General features: G+C 48.6%; 1 protein-coding gene and 1 long non-coding RNA gene across 3 annotated transcripts in view; one reads left to right on the top strand and one right to left on the bottom strand.

The window, feature by feature from the left end:
• Window positions 1–20,615, bottom strand: part of TLN1 (talin 1) — a 33,173-nt gene that overhangs the window by 11,023 nt on the left and 1,535 nt on the right. The window contains exons 2-34 of one of the 2 annotated variants that reach the window (XM_077147745.1): window positions 14,761–14,923; window positions 14,417–14,514; window positions 14,030–14,159; window positions 13,772–13,924; window positions 13,362–13,504; window positions 13,123–13,250; window positions 12,373–12,433; window positions 11,623–11,727; window positions 11,104–11,259; window positions 10,121–10,222; window positions 9,862–9,938; window positions 9,445–9,625; window positions 8,986–9,099; window positions 8,756–8,864; window positions 8,313–8,521; window positions 8,068–8,166; window positions 7,599–7,649; window positions 6,862–7,029; window positions 6,379–6,673; window positions 5,651–5,817; window positions 4,664–4,792; window positions 4,377–4,493; window positions 4,160–4,273; window positions 3,861–3,995; window positions 3,569–3,697; window positions 3,289–3,391; window positions 2,927–3,135; window positions 2,464–2,583; window positions 2,054–2,251; window positions 1,728–1,867; window positions 1,448–1,541; window positions 1,255–1,344; window positions 1,020–1,142 (exon numbers count right to left, since the gene is read on the bottom strand). In XM_077147745.1, the coding sequence (XP_077003860.1) occupies window positions 1,020–1,142; window positions 1,255–1,344; window positions 1,448–1,541; window positions 1,728–1,867; window positions 2,054–2,251; window positions 2,464–2,583; window positions 2,927–3,135; window positions 3,289–3,391; window positions 3,569–3,697; window positions 3,861–3,995; window positions 4,160–4,273; window positions 4,377–4,493; window positions 4,664–4,792; window positions 5,651–5,817; window positions 6,379–6,673; window positions 6,862–7,029; window positions 7,599–7,649; window positions 8,068–8,166; window positions 8,313–8,521; window positions 8,756–8,864; window positions 8,986–9,099; window positions 9,445–9,625; window positions 9,862–9,938; window positions 10,121–10,222; window positions 11,104–11,259; window positions 11,623–11,727; window positions 12,373–12,433; window positions 13,123–13,250; window positions 13,362–13,504; window positions 13,772–13,924; window positions 14,030–14,159; window positions 14,417–14,514; window positions 14,761–14,890 (4,377 nt within the window). In that variant the 5' untranslated portion in view covers window positions 14,891–14,923. The remainder of the gene's footprint in view (window positions 1–1,019; window positions 1,143–1,254; window positions 1,345–1,447; window positions 1,542–1,727; window positions 1,868–2,053; window positions 2,252–2,463; window positions 2,584–2,926; window positions 3,136–3,288; window positions 3,392–3,568; window positions 3,698–3,860; window positions 3,996–4,159; window positions 4,274–4,376; window positions 4,494–4,663; window positions 4,793–5,650; window positions 5,818–6,378; window positions 6,674–6,861; window positions 7,030–7,598; window positions 7,650–8,067; window positions 8,167–8,312; window positions 8,522–8,755; window positions 8,865–8,985; window positions 9,100–9,444; window positions 9,626–9,861; window positions 9,939–10,120; window positions 10,223–11,103; window positions 11,260–11,622; window positions 11,728–12,372; window positions 12,434–13,122; window positions 13,251–13,361; window positions 13,505–13,771; window positions 13,925–14,029; window positions 14,160–14,416; window positions 14,515–14,760; window positions 14,924–20,615) is intronic. The other variant, XM_077147746.1, reaches the window with a different exon arrangement.
• LOC143673364 (uncharacterized) lies at window positions 345–1,920 on the top strand. The gene is made up of 3 exons (XR_013170339.1): window positions 345–379; window positions 998–1,189; window positions 1,687–1,920. It is a non-coding gene; the product is annotated as an uncharacterized LOC143673364 (long non-coding RNA).

The following is a 20,615-nucleotide window of genomic DNA, read 5'->3' as shown; positions in this document are numbered from 1 at the left end:
TGTAACCCCCCCCAACTCTGTTTTATTTAAATGTGCTAAAATTTTTCAGAAGATTAAGAAAGTGAAAAAAGGAAAACCACATAATAAGGGTTTCATCAAACTTCTGTTTAGATATATGTGTTTATTCTGTGTTTTAAGATAAAAGATATTGCTTACTGTGAGTGGTGAAAAGAAGTTTCAAAGCCACACATACACACACCCACAAACCCTCTTTTAAAGACATAATTTTAAAACTATGGGGTTTTAGGCTAATTGACATTTACAGCACTTCCCACCTTCATAGAATTGGAAAGAGGGAAGGGTATAATGGTTGCCAAGGAAACATTTTTATGATCAGAAGACCATCATAACATTTGATTCATACGACAACCTACACATGGTAATTTTGCTTTTTCTCTTTATATATTTTTTTCTAGAAATAAGTGAAAAACAAAGAGGTTTTAAAAAGTCAAGCCAAATAGAGCAGGCCACCCAACATAAGAGGGCAAAGGGAGGAAGGTAGGGGAGACTGAAGGAGTAGGATGTGGTAGATTTATAGGGAAAAAATAGTCTGAAATGATGAACTCTCAAACCAGTTTGTTTTGAGGATTCATATGCTAAAGCAAAAATACTCTCCAAGTTAATAGAAGATAGTTTTATGCTTGACTTTGTAGAAAAAGGCAAGGTTAAGTTAAGCAGTGACTCAGTAAACTGAAAATCTACTCACTGGTGCTATTTTAATAAAGTAAGATTTATATATTCATTAGTACATACTGAGAAAGTCATAGCTAGAAAAGACATAAGTCTGACAGTGAAATCAACTCAAAGCACTACTATTCAGGGGTTAAAGCTGTCAGAATCATTGGTGTTCAGTGATTGCTGACAGATATCTCCTCTTCAGGAGGGAGAAAAACCACAGCTTTCATAGAGTTGGTTTTGCAAACAGAAACTTCTTGATTTATCTACATGTGTGTCAGGCTGTAAGGAGGTGGGGTAGCTAATGCAGGAGTTATTCCAGGAACCCATCTCAGGAAAATAACCTGTGCAGCTGCCTCAGTGAAGCCACAGAGTGCCTTGGAGGCTGTGGCAATGGCCTCCCCAAACTCCGGCAGGTTTCCGTTCTTGGCATTTTGGGAGATTCCAGTCATGGCCTCACCCAGCACCTGAGGGAAAGAGGATATCAGCTGAGTCAGATCCAATCCTCAGAGGGGTAAGCAGCTTCTGTTTAGGTCCATCTTCCTGCCTTCTTCTCTCCTGGGTTCCTGTCTCACTTACCTTTGAGTTCTCCATTACACTGTCAAGGCAGCCAAAATAGGACATGTCATTGATAGGCTGGACTGGGTTCTCCAGGAGTTCCCGGACTGTCTATATAGGGAGAGGGAGAAGTGAGATCCAAGATACCTCTCTCACCCCCATAACCAGAACAACTTCCTCTACCTTGACACCATTTAGCTTGCCAAGTACCTACCTCCAATTCCCTCAGGGCATTGTCACACTCTTTCTGGCCTGGTGCCTGCTGGGTGCACATGGTAATGAGTTGGTTGATGCTGTCAGTTACTGCCCTGGGAGGACAGAAAGTTGAGTGAATGGGAGGGAGCACAGGTCATCAATCCTGGGTCCAGTACACAAAGGAATCCTCTAGCAATTTCTCTTTTGCCTCTAACTGCTCCTAAACCAGGGACTTCTCCTGAAATGTCCCCTCCCCAGTCTCTCTCCAACACTCTAGGGCGTTCCCAGCTCCAACATACCGGGCAGCTGCAGCCAACTGACTCTTGAGGTTGGGGGCAGCAGGGTCAGTGGACAGGGCCTTGGCAGCCAGAAGAAGTTTGCTTGAAGACATGGAGATGCCCTTCAAGTTGGACACAACCTGGGCCCGGTCCTCCTGGCTCTGGTGAGGGTGAGAAGGTCAACGCATTGCCCCGTTCTTTCTTATATGTCTCAGAAAGGGATCTCCCTTCCCAGATACCCAAGTACTGCTAGAGATTGGGGAAGAGGAGGGAGCCAGGAGCAGGTCAGGACTCTGGTCACCCAAGTATGTCCTATCTGACCAGGCAATCACTCTGACTCTTCATACCGGAGCCTGTCCAGCCATCTCCACGCCAGCTTCCAGGAAGGTGCTGAAATCCTGTCCAAATCGACCCGAGGCTCGAGCCAGGTCCTGAGGGGTTCCCCGAGAGGCCTGCACCAGTTCTGTGGCTGCCTGATTCAGCCCAGCAGCTGCCTCATTCAGCCGGCTCTGAGCTTCTTGAAATGTCCCAGTGCTGGCAGGGAGCTGCAGGGCCAGACAGGAAGCCAGAAGGAAGGATGGGGGATGAGACACGAAGGAGAGTCTGGTAAAGGAGGGGTGGGAGAGTAGGCACATAACCTGGGAGTACTGAGGGGATCAATAATGGAAATAGGGGTTAAGGAGAGGTTTAATGATGGGAAGGCGAGGTCTGGAGTTCTTTCACTTCTGTGTTTCCCTCACAACCCCAGTGTTCTTACCGAGTCACTCAGAAGTCGTTTGCTGGCATCTCCAACTGCTCTCAGCGCATTATCCACATCTCGCTGTCCAGGCAGGCAGCTGACACAGCGGTTGAGTGCCTGAGTCACCGCTTTAGCTACCTGAGGTGGGAAAGGAGAAGATGGCTGCCAAAACGGAAACAATCTGGGAGACCCCCTCATCTACTCACAGCACAGAGGAGATAACCAGCTCTACAGCTTCTAAGAGGGAAGGAGGAAAGGGGGCATTGACCAAACTCCCCCAAACTTGGTGTTAAGCTAGGCCCAAGTATTAGTCTAACTGAGACACTTCAATGAAGACTGAGAGGAGCTCCCTAGAGCAAAGATGTGCCTCTGTCAGTGTGGATGAGACTTGGGAGGTGAAGAAAGTTTTTGCCCAGTCAGATTGGGCCTTGAGCTAGGACCTGGGAGGAGAAAGGGAGGTGGCTTCTTTCCAATGCCTAACCTGGGCAAGCCGCTGCTGGCTCTCAGGGTCCCCAGGATGGGCAGCTGCCTTTTTTGCCTCCTCGATGAGACTACTGGCCTTGTCCAGCACATCACTGGCTGTGTCAAGCACAACGGCCTGCACTGCAGGATCTGAAGTCAGGGCAGCAACGCCCCTGGCAGCCTGGGCCAGTGCCCTCAGTCCACCTGCCACTTCCCGAGCTGCAATACCTGGATTGTTAGGGAGAGAGGAGGGAAGGAAAGAGTTATCACTGCCAGGCCCTGATACCAGTGGTTTCCTCTGGCAGCCCCAATCCCTTGTCCATTTCCTGTTCTCCTACCCCTCTCCCCATATGCCTCATTTCTGGCTCTCTGTTCACATACCTGCATAATTCTCATTGCCTTGGGCAACCTCCCCCAGGAGCTGGGCGATGGCAGAGCTCACTGCTTTGGTGCTATTGCCCAGGTCCTGGGCACACTTCTCCATCTAGGAAAGAAGGGGGAAATACCCAGGGGCTCAGGGGAAGGATCAATTGTGGAGAACTTGAAAAGGTACTTGGGGAAAGCTGGCAGTTTCCTTGAAGGTTTTGGGGCACTCTGGGACATAACTAGGAAGGTAGATGCCAGGCTATGGGCCAGAATGAGATCTTAAGAGAATTCTTACTGTCTCTCCAGGTAAAGGTTTAAGTTTGCCATCTCGAGCTGCTGCCTTTACTTCCTGCAGGTCTCTTTCTAGATTCTGTACCACGCTCAGTGCAGAATCCATCTCCAAAGGCCCACATGCTTCCTGAGCCTACAACAAAGGGAAGGAGGTGTGGATACATGTAAGAGATATTGCTGGGTCTCACTGATGCCTTGGATTACATGATTATCCCTGATTCAGGTTATTTTACATGAATTCCTCATCATCCCAGGACTTCACCCTCATCTTTCCAAAACAGAGCCAGCTCCCATACCTTCTGGGCAGCAGTACGGAGTTCAGCCAATGCGGTACCAAGGTTTTTAGCACATTGACTCAGTTGCATGGCTGAGGCCTGGTCCTGAATTGTTGGCACTGAGGCCTTCGCAGCTGCCACCATCTTCCCACCTGGCTGTTGGGGAACAGACAGGCAGATTAAGTGTACTATCCTCCCTCTGGGCTTGGGTACAGTAACCGATGACAGGACATGACGATCAGGAACTGGGAAACAAACAACTGGCAAAAAAAATTTTAATTGTGGGAGACGTAGAGGGTCTTAGAGGGGAGGGTGCTTGCCTGCAGGAAACTCTGGCTGGCAGCAATGAGGGCCAGTTGAGCACTGGGACTGTCAGGCTGAGCTTGGCTCCCTCGGACACCCTGCACCAGCAGTGGAATCTGCTCGGCCACGGCCTATTGGGGGGGAAATGTTGTGAGAGCCATATCCCCATAGACTGGGAGAATATTTCCCTCCTTCCATACCTCCTCCCTCCCCACCTCCTCCTTGGAACCTCACCTTGCAGCTTTGTACTAGCAGGGGCTGGGGGCCAGCAGAGGCCTTGGGAGTGGAGGCTGCATGTTGGGCTGCAGCGATGGTCTGTGTAGCCGAGGCTGCAGCCTGCTTAGCTGCATGCTATGAAGACAGAGCAGTCAGGACAAACCCCAGGAACCCAGTCTATAGCCCATCTTGCCCAGGCTATCCCCCAAGGAAATATTAACTGACTTTCTCTCCCCATGTCTCTCCCAGTTTTGTCCCTCCCATAACACTCCCACTGCTTCTCCTGGTTTAGTTTCCACCCTTACCTCCAGCCGCTGCACCAGCTTTTTCTTGATGGCATTCTGTGCAGCAGCATTGGTTGCCATGCGCAGACCCTCAGCTGCCTCCCGCAGCCGCTGCTGCTGTTCCTCACTGTCAGGGTGGGCTGCTGCTCCCTGAGAAGGATGGAAAGACAGTTGCCACCCCACATCCTTGTGGATCCTGCAGTTCTTCTTTGAACCCTCTAAACTCAATTTGAAATTCACTACTTCATGAAGTATTTTCTAACTACTCCCACTGAAAGGTAATCACCTTTGAGAGGAACTGCCTCTCAGGAAGATAAATGGGAACCCGGGGGGCCTGGGACACCCTTTCGGATGCTAAAATCCCTTCTTTAGTTAGAACTGTTTCTTCTACCCAGCTTGAGGAAGGGTCATGCTTGTTGCCTCCCCCAACCCCTCAAAAAAACCCCCAAAAGCCTCCATAAGTGAATGGGCATGAGTAGGGCTCCCAGGGAAAAAGACTCAGTTTAGAGCACGGATTTTAGGAATATAAATGCAAGGATCTGGTTACCCCTGCAAACGGAAGAGCCCTTGAGCCCAGGGTACTTGGGACTCCTGAACCTCCTTCCAGTGGTCTTGTGCACCATGCTCTGGGCCCCATTGCCTGGCCTTTCTCCACACTGCTAGCAGAGGGGAGTCCTGGGACTGAATGTGCGTAAGGAAGGAAAAAGGAAGGAGAGAAATCCCAGGCAGGTGGTAGCAGCAAAGTTGAGAAAAGTAGGAACCACAGACCCTGGACTTAGAGGAAGAAAAAGGGGCACAGTTGCCTACCGGGGTTAAAGAGTTACACTGCCGGAAGCCTGGGCCCCTACCCATGGCCTTGGGGCTCATTTACTTCCTGAGCACTACCAGATTTGTTCTCCTGTATTTTCTGCTTTTCTTGAGTTTCCCCCTTCAGGTGAAGGTGACCACGTGTACCTCTCTACTTCCCTTCAGGGCTCAGTCTAGGGCACTGCACAGAAAGTACGGTACCTTGGCAGCCTCCACCATCTTGGCTGTGGCATCAGCTAGGATCTTGGCAGCACTTAACAGTTTGCGTGAGTTCTCGAGATCACTCTCCCCTTCAGCATCAGCCTTGATGGCATTGACGAGGTCAGAGGTGGCCTGGGCTAGGATGCGGGCCTGTCGTACCATCTCACCTGAAAGGACAGGATATAATCAAGTCAGGAAGCCAGAGACAGAGAGGGTGGCAGGGGTGGGGACTAGAGTGAGGGAAAGCAGTACAGATATGGTAGATGGGCATTTTCAGGGCAGGAGAGGCTGGTAAAGGTTCTCAAAGTGATTTCTTTTCGTTTTTTTTTTTTTTGGCTTTAGAATCTTGGTGATGAAGGGGCCTTTATGGGAGGGAGGATGGTCTCCATAGGTATTTTCAGCAAATGGTCTTAAAGAATGGAACACTCTTTGTGAAAGCTTCTGGGGGTGGAGTAGGGAAGGCTTTCTCTTAGTAATGCCATTTTCCATATCTTTTATTATGTATACTTTGATATATTCTTTCACCTTTCCAAGAAGACAGCAGAGATTCTATTCCTGCTTTACAGACAGTGAACTGGAAGTTTCAAAGATTAAGCCACTAGTCTATGGTGGCTGAGTCCTTAGGGATAGGGTGATTGAGTCTGAAAGGGGGGAGGGGTGGGTACCTAATGGGTTTGGGGGACCTAATTAGGGTTCTTCGTCTTCCTTGGTGTGTGTGGGGTCCTTACCAGCATCACCCATGGAACTGAAGATGTTCTCAGTGACAGTAAGGATGGTGTCGGTGGCCTGGTCGTAACGGCCAGCAGGCCCACCTCCCATGGCATGGGCCCTCACATGCTGCAGCAGCTCATTCAGGGCCTGGGTGACAGCAGTGGCTGCTGCTCCCACCCCCCGCAGGAGTTGTTCATCCTCTGTGGCTGCCTGGGAGGCAGATACACATCCCTCGACGGCTTTGGCCACCAGTCGCCCAGCCTCCACCAGCTGTTCTTGGCAGACAGGTGAGCTGATTGTAGGTGCCACCACCTGTGTGCAAACTGAGTGTCAGAGACGTAGGCAAGGGAAAGAAGTCATGAGGCAGGGGGTTTATGGGCTTACGATAATCACTGGAAAGGGTGATGAGGTCTCAGGAGCCAGGGGACACAAATGAGAGGCTCTTGCATGTGCGGCATTGTCATTGCTTGGCACAGGCTAGAGCAACTTTCAGGGCTCACCTTGGTACAGGCCACCAGTTGGGAGGTGGACAGGGCACACTGTGTTGCTGCAGCAATAACCTGGGTCTGAAGCCCTGAGTCTTCTGTCCGTTGAGCCACACTCTTGGCCTTGAGGACTAAGGCAGCTGCTGCACTCGCGACTGCCTTGGCTAGCTGCATTAGCATGTCCTGTGACGAAATGGCAGTTAATACAATCTGAGTGTGGGTCTGGGATCCATGGACCCTTCTCAGAAGCATAAGCTGTTTCATTACTCCCATTGACTCCAATCACAGGATAGTGTATGCAGAAGCAACCAGAACCTATTCCAAGCCCCTGCCTTGAGTCCCCAGCAGGACAGAACCCTCACCAAGGAACAAATTCACACCAAGAGAAATAAAGCCCACACCAAAAGGAGAAATGCGTGAGGCGGATACACTCGGACAGTGATGGGGAGGGAGGGGAAGTGCTGTTACAATGGGATGGGAAGAGGAGGTAGCTCTCAGGGTCCCTCCTACCCTCAGCAGCTTCTTTTCTCCACTTCTTCTTAACCTTTGTTTGGAAGTAGTCATCCTGGAGTCTTAGGAACAAGTTCCTAAACCATCCTACTTTAGCCCATTTCCCCGTGCCCTGCCTGTGCAATGTCTCCCCATCTCCTATCATGTTCTGTTTCCCCAGGAAGCTGGGGTAGAGGTACAGAAGCGAGTGTATGCGGCTCAGAGAGGACAAAGCTGGGAAGGCCCAGGCCAGAGGCCGTTACCGTGGGGGGTTCGGGGGGAGATTGAACCCCAGCCCCTCTGGGTGCACATATCTGCATGGGAAATTCAGGATGAAAAGTCAGCTGAGGAAATTGGTATGGGGTGGGGAAGGGGAAAAGCTAGAGGAACAGTGTCCTCAGGTGGGGTATTCTAAAGGACTGGAGGGGGGTTCAACATATTTTCAAGTCAGGCCAAGGACTACGTAGGGGGAAGCTAGGAAAAAGATGACAAGGAGCTAAAAAATATCAATACAGGCCAAAAACGAACTTGTGAGTTGTAGCTTAGATTCAGAGGTTCTGAATTCTCACCCCCTCAAAAAGAGATTGGAGGTTCCCAGTGTCATCTCCTAGAAATAGAGGTTCAGGTTGTTCATGAGGGGTCAATTCATAGAAGCAGGGACCAAGAGCTAAGTTCAGGATCAGAGGTTACCTCCTAGCAGTTGGGGCTTTGGGAGTTGGGTAAGTCACGAACCTGGAAGTGGGGGTCAGTATCACTTTCCCCAATTTGCTGCAACAGCTCCCCACTGGCCTGGCCCACGTTCCCAGCTGCTTGCAGCAGGTTCTGACGGGGCTGTGGAGAGTGAACACCAGTCAGAAGCTGCCCCATCCCTGCCCACAGACCTGTGGGCCCCACACTTCCAGCCTAAAACTGACATGCCCCCTTTTTCTTGATCTCGAACCCTCCTTCCACACTACCCCAAGCCCACAGCCCCTGACCTCAGCACTGGCTGGCTGGGCACTGCGCAGCAGTTCAGACACTGCCCCTGCAAGGCCTTTGGCTGCCTGCAACAGGGGTCGGCCACTGCCACCTTCATCCTCTAGCAGGGCAGCCAGCAGCTTCACCCCACGTGACATCTCCGTCAGGTTGGAGGAGATTGTAGTTACTGCACATCCCACTGCAGTATAGTCTGTTTCAGCAGGGTCCCCTGAGGGGAGAAGGAAGAGGGGTATCTGTGAGGGACAGGGCAGGCTAGACGATGGGGTGGTGGATGAGCACAGTCATTCTGTTAGTCACACACATCTGAGCGGGACATATGCAGAGTCCCTTCCACAATGAGTCAAGGTACAGTCACACGTGGAGCTGGTCACACTCCTGCCTGCACATGCTTCCTCTTCCCCTCCCCCCACCACACACACACACAGGGTGGCATCCAACTTACCTGCTGTCAGGTTCACCACGGAGGCAGTACCAGCTGTGATGGCATCCACCTGGGAGTGGATCTCATGCTTTGATTCATCCATCTTGTTTTTACGCCAGGCCTTGGAGGCCTGAGAAAACAAGGGGGAAGAAACAAAAAACAACTGAGACTCTGCTCTGGTTTGGTTACCCAATCTATCCCTGGGAATCCCAGCTTCAGCGCCTCTGGCCTCTCCTCCATCCCATACTCACAGCATCCTGGCCAAGAGGGGGCAGAGTGTCAAAGTCATCCAGAGTAGCCTGGGCAGCCTGCACAGCCTGCATGCTTGAGTTGATGGTTCCAGTGAGTGCCTGCTGGGCTGAAGTCTAAAAGACAAGGGAGGAGTAATAGGGGCTGGACTGGAACATTTAAAGGAAAGAGAAGGTGAAAGACATCCAGGGGCTAGGGAGAGGAGTACAAATAGGGACATAGAAAAAGACTGCCTGAACTATGTGATGATATTGTGAATTACTGATTATATATGTAGAATGGAATGATCAAAATAGGCATGTTTGCACTTGCTTTGTGTTTTTTGGTATTTAAAAAAAATAAAATAAATTTTTAAAAAATGCTATGCTAAAAAACAAAAAGACTGCCTAATTTGTAGCTAGACATAGCTAAGGGTAGGAAAAAGGCCTTAGGTACGTTGGTAGAAGTAGGGGCACTCTTACTAAAGGAGGCATGTGTCCTCGGTGCATCTGGCCACTGGTTATCTGCTGCTGGGCAGGCGGCATGCTGCCCATCTGGAAATTCTCAGGACCAGAGGCTCCAGAGCGCATGATGGCAGGTAGGGCCACAGAGCCGTGCTCCACTTTCCCCACTCGGTTATACTGCTGCTGAAGGACTGTTGACCTAGAGCAGAGGGTAAAGACTATGGAGTGCTCAGAAGACTTTCCTCATCTCTACCCTTCCCACCTAGTTATGCTACCATCGCAGGCCCCGTGAGTTAGGGGTGTGTGAGGTCTCCGTGTAGCTTGTGACTGGCTCCAGAACCCTCCTGAAGACTCCTCATCCCCAGCCAAGAGCCTCTTGGATCAAGCCTTGCCTTCCTACCCATAAGCATGGGACCAACCCAACTCCCTTCATACTTTTTGGGGGATACTGAGTCCTCCAACATAGTAGATTCCTCATCTCCCTCCAGTCCAAAATGATCCTTGCTTTTTTTCTGCAGGAAAAAACAAAGAAAAAGAGTTGAGGCAGTTAAGGAAGAAGAAAGTAAGGAAAAGGCAGCCTCTTCTTTCTCCAATCCGCCATTTTTCAGAACTTGGGTCCCCATTTCTAAAGAACTGGGTTGGGGTGAAGGAAAGGGAAGATAAGGAGACAGCAGGCAGGACAGGCAGTCCCCACCTTTTTTAGGATGATATCGATGTAGCCAGCAATGAGCTGTGCGATCTGCTCTCCCTCAGTGGTCTGTACTGAGTAGTAGCCATCTTGGTAATCGCCAAAATCCTAGGGTGACATGGTGGGGCTCAGTGAGAAAGCTTCAATCTACCCAGGATGAAAAAGGGTAGGACGAAGCCCCAACGTCGAGCTGACAAGGGTGCCTTCTCATGCCAACAGCCCTCTAGGAAGAAGCCAACCTCCCTTCAATCTCTTGTTTCTTTATTTCCTTCCTTGGGGGGAAACATTTTATTTCTGAGAACTGGTTTTTATGCTACATAGTTTCAAATACATGTCATTTAGGAAATCTCTTTTCCCTTCACCCTGATTAAAAAACTGGGGGCATATATACATTTGTCATTAAATGATCAGCATCAGCATCCAAAAATTATAGCATTTACTACAATTTCTATTTCTCTCAATGGGGCACTTCATCAATTTGATATCAGTTTTCAATCCATAACACCAAAATGTAAAGCTAGAGGGGAAAAACAACTATATATAGTTTGCTGCTGAAAAAGACGAGGCTTGTTTCTCTTTCAATTACCTTTCTCTTTTATTCCCTCACATATTCCTGTGAACTCAGCTTGCTGGTTACATTTTTGTTCCTTTTATTTTATTTTATTATTATTATTATTATTTTGGGGTACATGGGCTGGGAATCAAACCCAGGTTTCCCGCACGACAAGTGAGCATTCTACCACTGACCTACCCATGCACCTCTGCTGATTTTAAAGGATAAGTTCATCAGCTGTTCACTTAAGCATCACTCACTCTCCAGGAGGGAGTTTCTCCCTCAACTCTAACCTCAATGTTCTTGCAGCCGGTCCAAAGCTCTCCTTCTTTTTTTCTGGAGTCATGATCAATGTACCGACTCCAAGGGAAAGACCTCTGCAGCTTCCCATTCTCTGGAAATTCCAAAGCCCCTTATCCTGAGCCCCAAGACTCACCAGCGTGAAGCTCTTGGGAGAGGCAGCCCACCGCTTGATATTGGTGAGGTTCCATTCCTGGATCACTTCTTTGGTCTTCTCATCCACTCGCATTACACATTCCTTAGTGATGCCCAGAAGCCTAGGCACTAGCTTGTTCTTACCTTTCATTTTTTCCTATAAGACAGGAATTAGTAGTGGTAAGACAGGTCAGAAGTAGAAAGAGAGGTGAATGGTCAGCTCTAGATGTTAAGGGGTTGCTAAGGTGGCCAGGAGAGCGAACTAGGTGTCAATGGATGGACCCGGGATAAGGCTATGCCAGGGAAAGGGGAGATGGAGGGAAAATGCAGAGTAGGGAGGGAAGTGGTGGTGAAGAACTGACAGTGGGACAGTTTTTTCACAAGGTCAAAGCAAGGTAGAGGATGGGACTCTTACTTAATGATGGAAATGTGACTGAGGGCACGGTCAGAGACTTCTAGAGAGTAAGGAAAGGGCAAGTGCAGGAAAAAGGGAGAGTAGCGAGAAGGGTTTATAACTCACCTTAACCAGGAAGAAGGAGACACCGTATGTCTTGAGGGAACGGGCTAGCTTCACATAGCGTACCTTGGCCTCAATTTCACTCATCGGGCCACAATTCTTGTGTGCCTGAGAGTATAAAACGGGGAGAGCTTTAGTAAATTGTGGGCATAATATCACAGACAAGGAGTTAAGCTGGATGTTTACTATAGAGGGAGAGTATTATGGGAATACAGGAAAGGTTATAGGGAGTGCAAGATATGAGAAATGAGAGGGTGGTGTGAGGAAGACAGAGAGGATATGCAGAAGCAATGGATCCAAGAGGCATGGTTAAGAGACTCACTGATATTCTGGAGACATGAATGGATAGTTAGGAAGTAGAAGGACAGGCAGAAGGCCTTTTGGTCTGAGTATTCAAAGAGTGAGGCTGACACTTTACATTTCTACAAAAATTATACTTTTTACTCTAATTTCAAGTATATTATTTCATTTAATTTCCTATCACTCCTATGCAGAGCAGGTATACTTTATCCCATGTTAGAGTTAAGGAAAAAAAGAAAGCAAGAATATTAAATGGAATTCCACAGCAAAAGCAGTGATGAAGCTGGGACTAAAAGCCCGTCTTCTGCTTCCTCTGTATAGGAGCTTGTGGGTGGTAGTAGTGGGGGGCAAGGGTGGGGAGACGGACAGGGAGAGGGAGGGAGTCTGTTTAGTGAGCAGGATTAAGCAGCAAAGCTCCCAGTCACCCCAACACTTTCCCCCACCCCTATTCACCTGGAAAATCTTACGCTCTCCCTTCTGCTTCACATACTCCTTGGGCAGGAAGTCCTTCAGGCTACACCAGAAAAGGGAGGGTCAGAATGTAGCAGAAAGCATCAAGGATACGGGGGCCATGAGCTGCAGTTGTAGGGGTGTGAGGAAATGTCTAGGTTCGCCTTAACTTTGGGGAGAAGGAAGGTACTGAGGTACAGAGTCTGGATTGTGTTCTGAAACAGAATGACTTAGTATTAGCTCTTGAATGTGCTCTGTGTTTCGCTACAGGGAAAGGGACTGAACAAACTTAAGGTGGAGGCCCAGTTCCTGAGGGAGAGAGCATCTAGAGCACCATTTCAGAAGCCAAGAGGAGAAAGAGCTCACTAGAAGGATGACCATGTACATGTACTCAGGAAGCTGAGAAAGTGGCACCAAACTGTATATATTCCAAGGCATACCTGGGATGAGACTTGGAAGAGACTTCTTAATGTTTCCTACAATGAACATTTTACTATTTCCCTCTGACTACTGAAGTAAAATTCTTCAGAGAATTAAAAAAAAAGCTACATGCTTGCCTCAGGAGTAGAGGGCAGGGGTAGATATTTTGGACCACATTCATACTGCAAGGAGACAAATGGGTGATGACAGCTAAAAAGACCCAACTGGGCCAAACTCTGATATCTTGGAAGAGGAAACGGGAGAAGACAGGCCCCCTAGGTCACTAGCAGGAATTCCTGGGCCCTGACAGGGTTAAGGATGTGGTTCACTCACTCAAGGAAGCCGGCCTTGTGCTTCTGCTCATTGTGGGGCCCAAACTGGATCTGGCATTGGAAGCCAGCAAACTCACAGGCTTTGTCGAAGGAGACGGGGTGGGAGCCATTCAGGATGTCATCTCGTGCCTGGAAAGCACAGGGCAAGGGGGCATGATGTGTGTGGGTGCAGGGATACCCCTTGTGGGACTTCTGCCCCTTTCCCTTACCTCCCCCACCCCAACTGAGTCTTCTCCATACCTGCACATAAAGAAGGTTCAGCTGTACAGGGTCCCGAGAATCCACATTCTGGTCTGAGTAGAAGAACTTCCTCCGCAGCAGAAGTGTTTCATGTTCCTCTACTCCCTGCTCCCTCAGTGTCCGGCCATGGTCCAGCCAGTTCACTGGGAAACAGAGAGGTCCTTCAGTGCCAAGCCTTCAGGGATCCCACTCTTCACCCCCAGTAGAATAAGGTGGGCTCTGGCTTGTTTATTTGTTCACCGCCTACCTTTCCCCACTAAAATGTATGTTCCGTGAGTCCAGGGGCTTTGTTTTATTCACTGGTGCATCCCCAGTGTCAAAAACAGCACCTTCAATAAATAATGAATAAACCTTGCCTCCTACCCCCTGGACCCATTTTCAGTGCCCCCTTTTTATCCTGTTCTGCTTACACTCATCATCTGTGTGCAATTTCTGCTTTAGTTTCTCCATTTTCTTTTCATCTCGCAGCAGTGTCTTGTCCTTTCGTAAGGTCCCTGTCACCTCCTCCTTTTTCTCTTCCATCAGTTCTCGAACCAGTGAATATTCATCATGGTTGGTAATGCCTGGTGGAGAGGGATGATTAGATAGCGTTGCACACACTGCATCCGTGTTTTATTGGCACAGCTGGAACCTCCTCACCCAGGTCCTCAGACTTCTAGGCTCCTCACCAATGCGCGCACAGATTGTCATGAGCATGTCGGTGACGGTCTTAGAGTCATCCACCATGATAGTCTTCACAGTTCCATCGAGCATACGGATCTTCAGGGGTCTCTGTTTCTTCCTGTACTCCATGGTGTCCTGTTAGGGCAGGAGGGGGAAAGAGGGGCCCACTTGAGGTTAGGAGTAGTATTTCCTTTTTATAGCACCGCAGAGGGAGGTGGATGACTGAAAAGAAGACTATGGTGGTTCACTCAGAAGCATGGTGTTATGACTCCCTGTGACAGACAGGGGCCAGAGGGGGAAGAGACAACAGATACAAAGGCTCAAAACTGGAGGTGGATCGGGGGAAGATAATGGGAGACAATGTTGGAGGTCCCTGATGAAGTGATACTTACCCCATTTCGGAGCATGTAGTAATCCAACGCTTTCCCAGCCTCCAGCCATATACCCTTTTTGGGGTCATCATCTGACAGAAACAGCCCAAAGTCGCTGGCTAAAAGAGAGGATGGGTCCCCTGAGCCTCATGAACATCCCAGTGTGTCTGAGTGGCTGCACCTTTGCCCCTTACCATTTCTCCCATGACCCTGGGCCTAAAGGGGAAGGAGGGAACCATGGAGCATGGACCTGAGGGTGAGTGACCTTGGGGGGGGGGGCAATAGGGTCATCCCTCAAGGCTGAGAGCCTGGGAATGAGAAGGTACTGAGAACTCTCACCCCAGACCCCCGGTAGTCAGACTCACGAGGGCCAGCCAGGGCCTCTGGGATGCGCTCACGGATGATGCGGCAGGCATCGTACACCATGGTAGATGGCTCGAACTGCATCGTCTTCACCACATTCCCAATGCTGATCTTCAGCGAAAGTGCAACCATGGTGGCGGATTCTGCTCTCCAGCCTGGTGATACCTGGCCCGTGGTATCGGGGTATCAGAACACACCCTCACTGGAAGAGAGGAGGCTCCCCCAGATGGAGTCCCAAGGAGGGGTGCTTTTAAAAGGGGCTCCCCAAAGCAGGTGGTACTGAAGTCGTTTTGGTTTTAATCACTTTTAAAAGTTAAATATTAGTTACAAGAAATAGTCCTAACTGTCCAGGCTATCTGAGGGAGAGGCTGGTCTGCAAAGTACAACAGCAGGTCTAAAATGCAGGGTTACTTGAGGATATCCACCCAGCCCCTACCCCCTGCTCCCTGGAATCTGTGCCTCTTTTCTTTCCTCCAAGTATCTTTCTCTTGCCCTTTGTACCTGCTCGGCTCCTTTCTCAACCTTGCCTCCTGCCTGGTTTCTGTCTTTTCCTCGTTCAGTATTTTTCCCTTTTGTCTCCCACTATGTCCTGCAGGCTTTTCCCTATCTGGGATTTCAGAGCCCTACCCTGACTCATCATGTGACCTTCCTTCTCATAGCTTTAGCATCTTCTCTGCAAAATGAAGATGTTATATCAGATAATCCCTAAGGGCTCTAGAAGCCTGCAAACTCCGATTCAAACTAGTCTGTGTAGGAGACCAAACACTGGCTGTTTAAGTCATCCTGGTTCATTCTTTTCTCAGCTTTTCTCTTAATCTGAGACATACGAGGCCTCTCTGAAGAGCTTAGTCCCATATTTGGCTTCCCTGGCAGTCAAGCTAGAATTATGATTCTCTAGCTCAAAGTTATATCTGAATATTTGGAAATGACATATCAGATAAAGGTCTAGTATCCAGAATTTATAAAGAGATTGTTCAACTCAACAACAAAAAGACAGCCAACCCAATTACAAAATGGGAAAAAGACTTGAACAGACACCTACCAGAAGAGGAAATACAAATGGCCAAAAGGCACATGAAGAGATGCTCAATGTCCCTGGCCATTAGAGAAATGCAAATCAAAACCACAATGAGATATCATCTCACACCCACCAGAATGGCCATTATCAACAAAACAGAAAATGACAAGTGCTGGAGAGGATGCGGAGAAAGAGGCACACTTATCCACTGTTGGTGGGAATGTCAAATGGTGCAACCACTGTGGAAGGCAGTTTGGCGGTTCCTCAAAAAGCTGAATATAGAATTGCCATATGACCCAGCAATACCATTGCTAGGTATCTACTCAAAGGAATTAAGGGCAAAGACACAAACGGACATTTGCACACCAATGTTTATAGCAGCATTATTTACAATTGCAAAGAGATGGAAACAGCCAAAATGTCCATCAACAGAAGAGTGGCTAAACAAACTGTGGTATATACATACGATGGAATATTATGCAGCTTTAAGACAGGATAAACTTATGAAGCATGTAATAACATGGATGGACCTAGAGAACATTATGCTGAGTGAGTCTAGCCAAAAACTAAAGGACAAATACTGTATGGTCCCACTGATGTGAACGGACATTCGAGAATAAACTTGGAATATGTCATTGGTAACAGAGTCCAGCAGGAGTTAGAAACAGGGTAAGATAATGGGTAATTGGAGCTGAAGGGATACAGACTATGCAACAGGACTAGATACAAAAACTCAAAAATGGACAGCACAATAATACCTAATCATGTTAAAACACTGAATGAAGCTGCATCTGAGCTAAAAAAAAAAAAAAAAAGTTATATCTGAAATTACCTAGTCAATTCTTCAATTTTGCACAGGGGAAAACAGACTCTGAGAGGAAAAACTTTCAAGGTGGGTCAGAGAAAAAGCCCAGTCTTTTTAAGTCAGTCCTTGCTACATTTCAAACTACTTCTGAGTAAATACTCAGTTCTTACAGCAACTCCTCTTATGCTTTCTCCTTGTCAGCAAGTTCTTCTCAAACTCTGCCCTTCATCTCAGCTGCCTCCCCTGACAGTATTTTCAGTGCAGCTCCTGGCACGACCACCTCTTGGTGGGCTGGAAGAGCCACTGGAGGCAGCAGGTGGCACACAGATGGCAAGAAGACAAGTCTACCTGGCAGTTGATGATGGGATGGTCTAGGGATTGGCTGCTTCTAGCTAAAAGAATGACCAAGTCCAGGTGCCCATTCCCCTTCTGGCAAATTGCCAGCCCCAAGGGAGAAAGAGCAGAAGAAAAAGAAAAGGTTAGAAGCAGAAGTGGGATTGTTAGGATACAAAGAACAATTGAGAAGTAGGGAAGTTGGGAAGGGGTATGTTTTTGGAGGATGGGGAGGTTAGATGGGATGGGGTGAGAGAGCTGGAAATCCAGGTAGCAACAGGGGATAGGAGGCAGATGTGGGAAAGGTTTAGATCAAGGGTCTGCAACCGCACAGTTGACAAGACTGTTTCTGGCTTTATAAAATCTAGAGTTTCAAGACAAGAAACCATAGCTCTATCTTCACCCTCAAACAAGAGAGGATCTTCCCAGTTTCCCTTGTTCCAGCTCTCTGCGCGCGCGTGCACACACATACACACTCACATTCCTGGGGCATGTCTCCCAATAGCTGGACAGACCTGGCACTGGAGTCGCTGACCACGAATGAGGGCTGGAGGGTCAGAGAAGCTGGAGGAGTAAGAGAGCTGAGGGCAGGACTGAAAGGACCCTTTACCTCAGCTGAAAATGCATGTCTCCCCCCTATTTCCTCCGGACATGGACACCCTCTTCTCCCTCATGCACGGAAACCTCTGGTGGGACCCCGATAAGGGCATTGAGTCATGCCTACCCTTACTCCCAGGCGGTTCCTGAGCAGACATCCACATGGCTCCAAGAGAGAATGGAGCAATGAATTGGGGTGGGATGGGGTGGTGGCATGAAATAGGGTCCCTGGAAGTATGGGGAGAAGCAGTTTCTGCTCTGGCTGGGAAATTTGCTCCCTTTTCCCCATTTTTTTAATTGAATGAAACAGCAACACCATCTCTGTCTCCACCCCCCCCCCCCACCAGTGTCCCCCTCCCAGGGAACTCCTCCTCCCTCAAGACATTCCTGAAATGCATTCCAAAGGAGTTGGGCAATTAGGGGGGAGGGTGAGATGGAGGATAAGAGGTCAAATCCCAGGAAGGAATGGAATGTAAGTGTATTGGGGGAAGGAATTTGGGGTACATGGAGAATACAGTCTGTGTAGATAACCACAAAGGGAGCCGCAGAAAGATAGGGGGTTACAGAAAGGGACAAAGGGGAAGAGAAAACTGAAGGCAGAGCCAGAAAGTAAGAGGGTTGGGGGAGTAATACTCAGTCTGTTACCAAATTTGGCCTCTGAGTCCACAACTGTGGTGGTGGTGGTGGGGGGGGGTTGTGGGTGAGACTGACATATCCGGCCTCAAGCTGCCGGAGGCTCTTTTAGAGCTGGACTGGGCAGCTGAAGGGCTGGGCCTGACCTCCCCAATACACATCCTCCCCGCATACACCCCTATCCCATGCACACTTCTCTTCCCCAAACACACCCCCATCACAGAGCTCTTTCTCACAAAGCTACCTCCATGGCGTCTCTTTGTATATCTGTTATCTCAGTCACCGAGCCCTGACTCAGATGCCACTGCAGCCATTTGATCTTTCCATAAAGACTCCATCCAATGCAAGCAACTTCCCCTCTAAATACACCCCATCTCAAGCACACAGCCCCCCTCCTCCCAACATCCTTTTTTCCTTTAGGTATACATTTTCCTTCATTCACCCAGTAAGCATTCTTCATTCACTCAGTAAGCATCCCCAATGTGGGGAAGGCCGAGGGCCAAAACTTTCAGTGGGTGGGAAGGGAGATGAGTAAGACAACAGCTTTGCCCTCTAGGAGCTCCCAGTCAAGAGGATGGATAAGTCAAGTACAGAATTACAATAAAGAGCAGGCTGTGATAAGAGCCATCTGATTAGGTTAGGGAAGGTGGATAGGAAAAGTCCCCATGAAAAAGTTGTCCTTTGAAGTTAGATTAAAAAATAATAATGATAATAAAAAATGATAACGATCTGTCATTTATTAACTATATGTTAACTGCTTTGTATACAAAATTTCATTTGATCCTTACATGTAACAACCCTGCAAGGCAGGCATCATCTCCATTTTGACAGATTATTAAACTGAGGTTCAAAGTGAAGTACTTGTTCAAAGAGCACTTGTCCAGAGTCACACAGCTAATAACTTGTAGAGCCATGATCTGAACCCAGGCTTTCTCCACTAGGCCACTGGAGATGGGTCAGGGGTAGCATTCCAGGCAGAAGGAAGAGCATATGCAAAAGTGGAGAAGCAGGAAATTGTGGAGGAGCATTCGGGGAAGTGAGCAGGTAGGCTGGTTGAAGCATGGGTGCCCGCAAGGGAGCAGTGGTGGGGAAGTTAGGGTTAGGATGGAAAGGCAGGGGAGGACAAGAGAGGATAATGAGGAGTTTTACATTCTGGAGGTTAACAGGAGGCCAGGGGAGGCTTTTGAGTAGAGAAGAGATACGATCAGGACTGGATTTTTAGGAACATAACTCTGGCAATTACCTAGGAGATTGGTTAGAGAGACACCATATTAGCAAATGTAAGTGATAATAAAGCCAAGATTAGAATGGTGGAGAGGAGGATGTCACTTTAAAGAAAGTTTAAGAGGTAGAACTGACAGGACCTGACAACAGTCTGTCCTGTCAATCTTATCAGACAAGGACTCACGGTTAGGCTGGAATTCCATAGCTTCCTGTCATTGGTAGTAGCATGAGATTAGGTAAGAAAATGGGAAGACGGAGGACAGATCAGGCTGGGCTGGGAATATGAGGATGAGGCTGTGGTTAGGGTGTATGGTTAGGCGGTGGGAAAAATGGATACGTGGTTAGTAGGCAGGTAGGGGCAGATGGGGTGTGGTCAGTGAATGCATCAATATGGGGAGGGAGAAGACTAGTGGTGATGACAATAGTAGGAAATATGAATATATGATCAGTCACTGGATCAGGCTGGGGCAAGGGGAGGAATGAATATGTGGGCAGTAGATGTCAGACTCAGAGAGAAAGATGGAGTGAGGTCAGAGGCCAGATCAGGCTAGAGAGGGTAGGGAAGAAATAAGGCTGTGGTTAGTGGCCAAATTAGGCTGGAGATGAGGGTGAAGGGACACTGGCTGTGGCTAAGAAAAGCTGGAGTTTGGGGGTGGAGTGTGGGGTATAGCCAGTGGCAGGGTCAGGCTGGGTATGGCATAGGGTTGTGGTCAGTGGCCGTGTCAGGCTGGGTGTGAAATGGGGGTGTGGTCAGTGGCCTGGCTGGGCGTGGGATCAGCAAGACCCAGTTTCCTCTTTGGGTCTCATTTCCTCTTTTCTGTTTGGGGAGTGGGGGAAGGGGATCTGCAAATGGACCAAGAAATTCAAGGAGGCTAAGAATTAAAGGATGGCACACAGCAGGGACTGGGGTGTTCAGCAGTTGCGTTGTGCTGAAAAAGGGTGGTATAGATGGAGTGGGTGAGAATGGGAGAAGAGTGCTTTAAAATGATGGGAAAGCTCAAGTTTTGGGGTGAGGGTAAAGTAAGGTCAGATGTGTGGATTAAGAAGGGGAGAGGGAAGCAGAATTAAGGTTGGGAACTTAAGTAAAATGAATAATAAGAGAGGGTTAAAGGCAAGGGAAGTATTCGTGTGAGGGAATGAAATGCAGGGCCAGGAATGACAGTTGGAGAGATTTAAAAAACATTTAGAGAATGAGAGGACAGTGAGAGGCAATGGGGTGAACTTTTGGGGGATTCAGCCATTCTCTT

Source organism: Tamandua tetradactyla, chromosome 2, assembly GCF_023851605.1.
Source record: "Tamandua tetradactyla isolate mTamTet1 chromosome 2, mTamTet1.pri, whole genome shotgun sequence".
Taxonomy (NCBI): Eukaryota; Metazoa; Chordata; class Mammalia; order Pilosa; family Myrmecophagidae; genus Tamandua; species Tamandua tetradactyla.
This window is presented reverse-complemented; position numbering and strand designations above follow the sequence as displayed.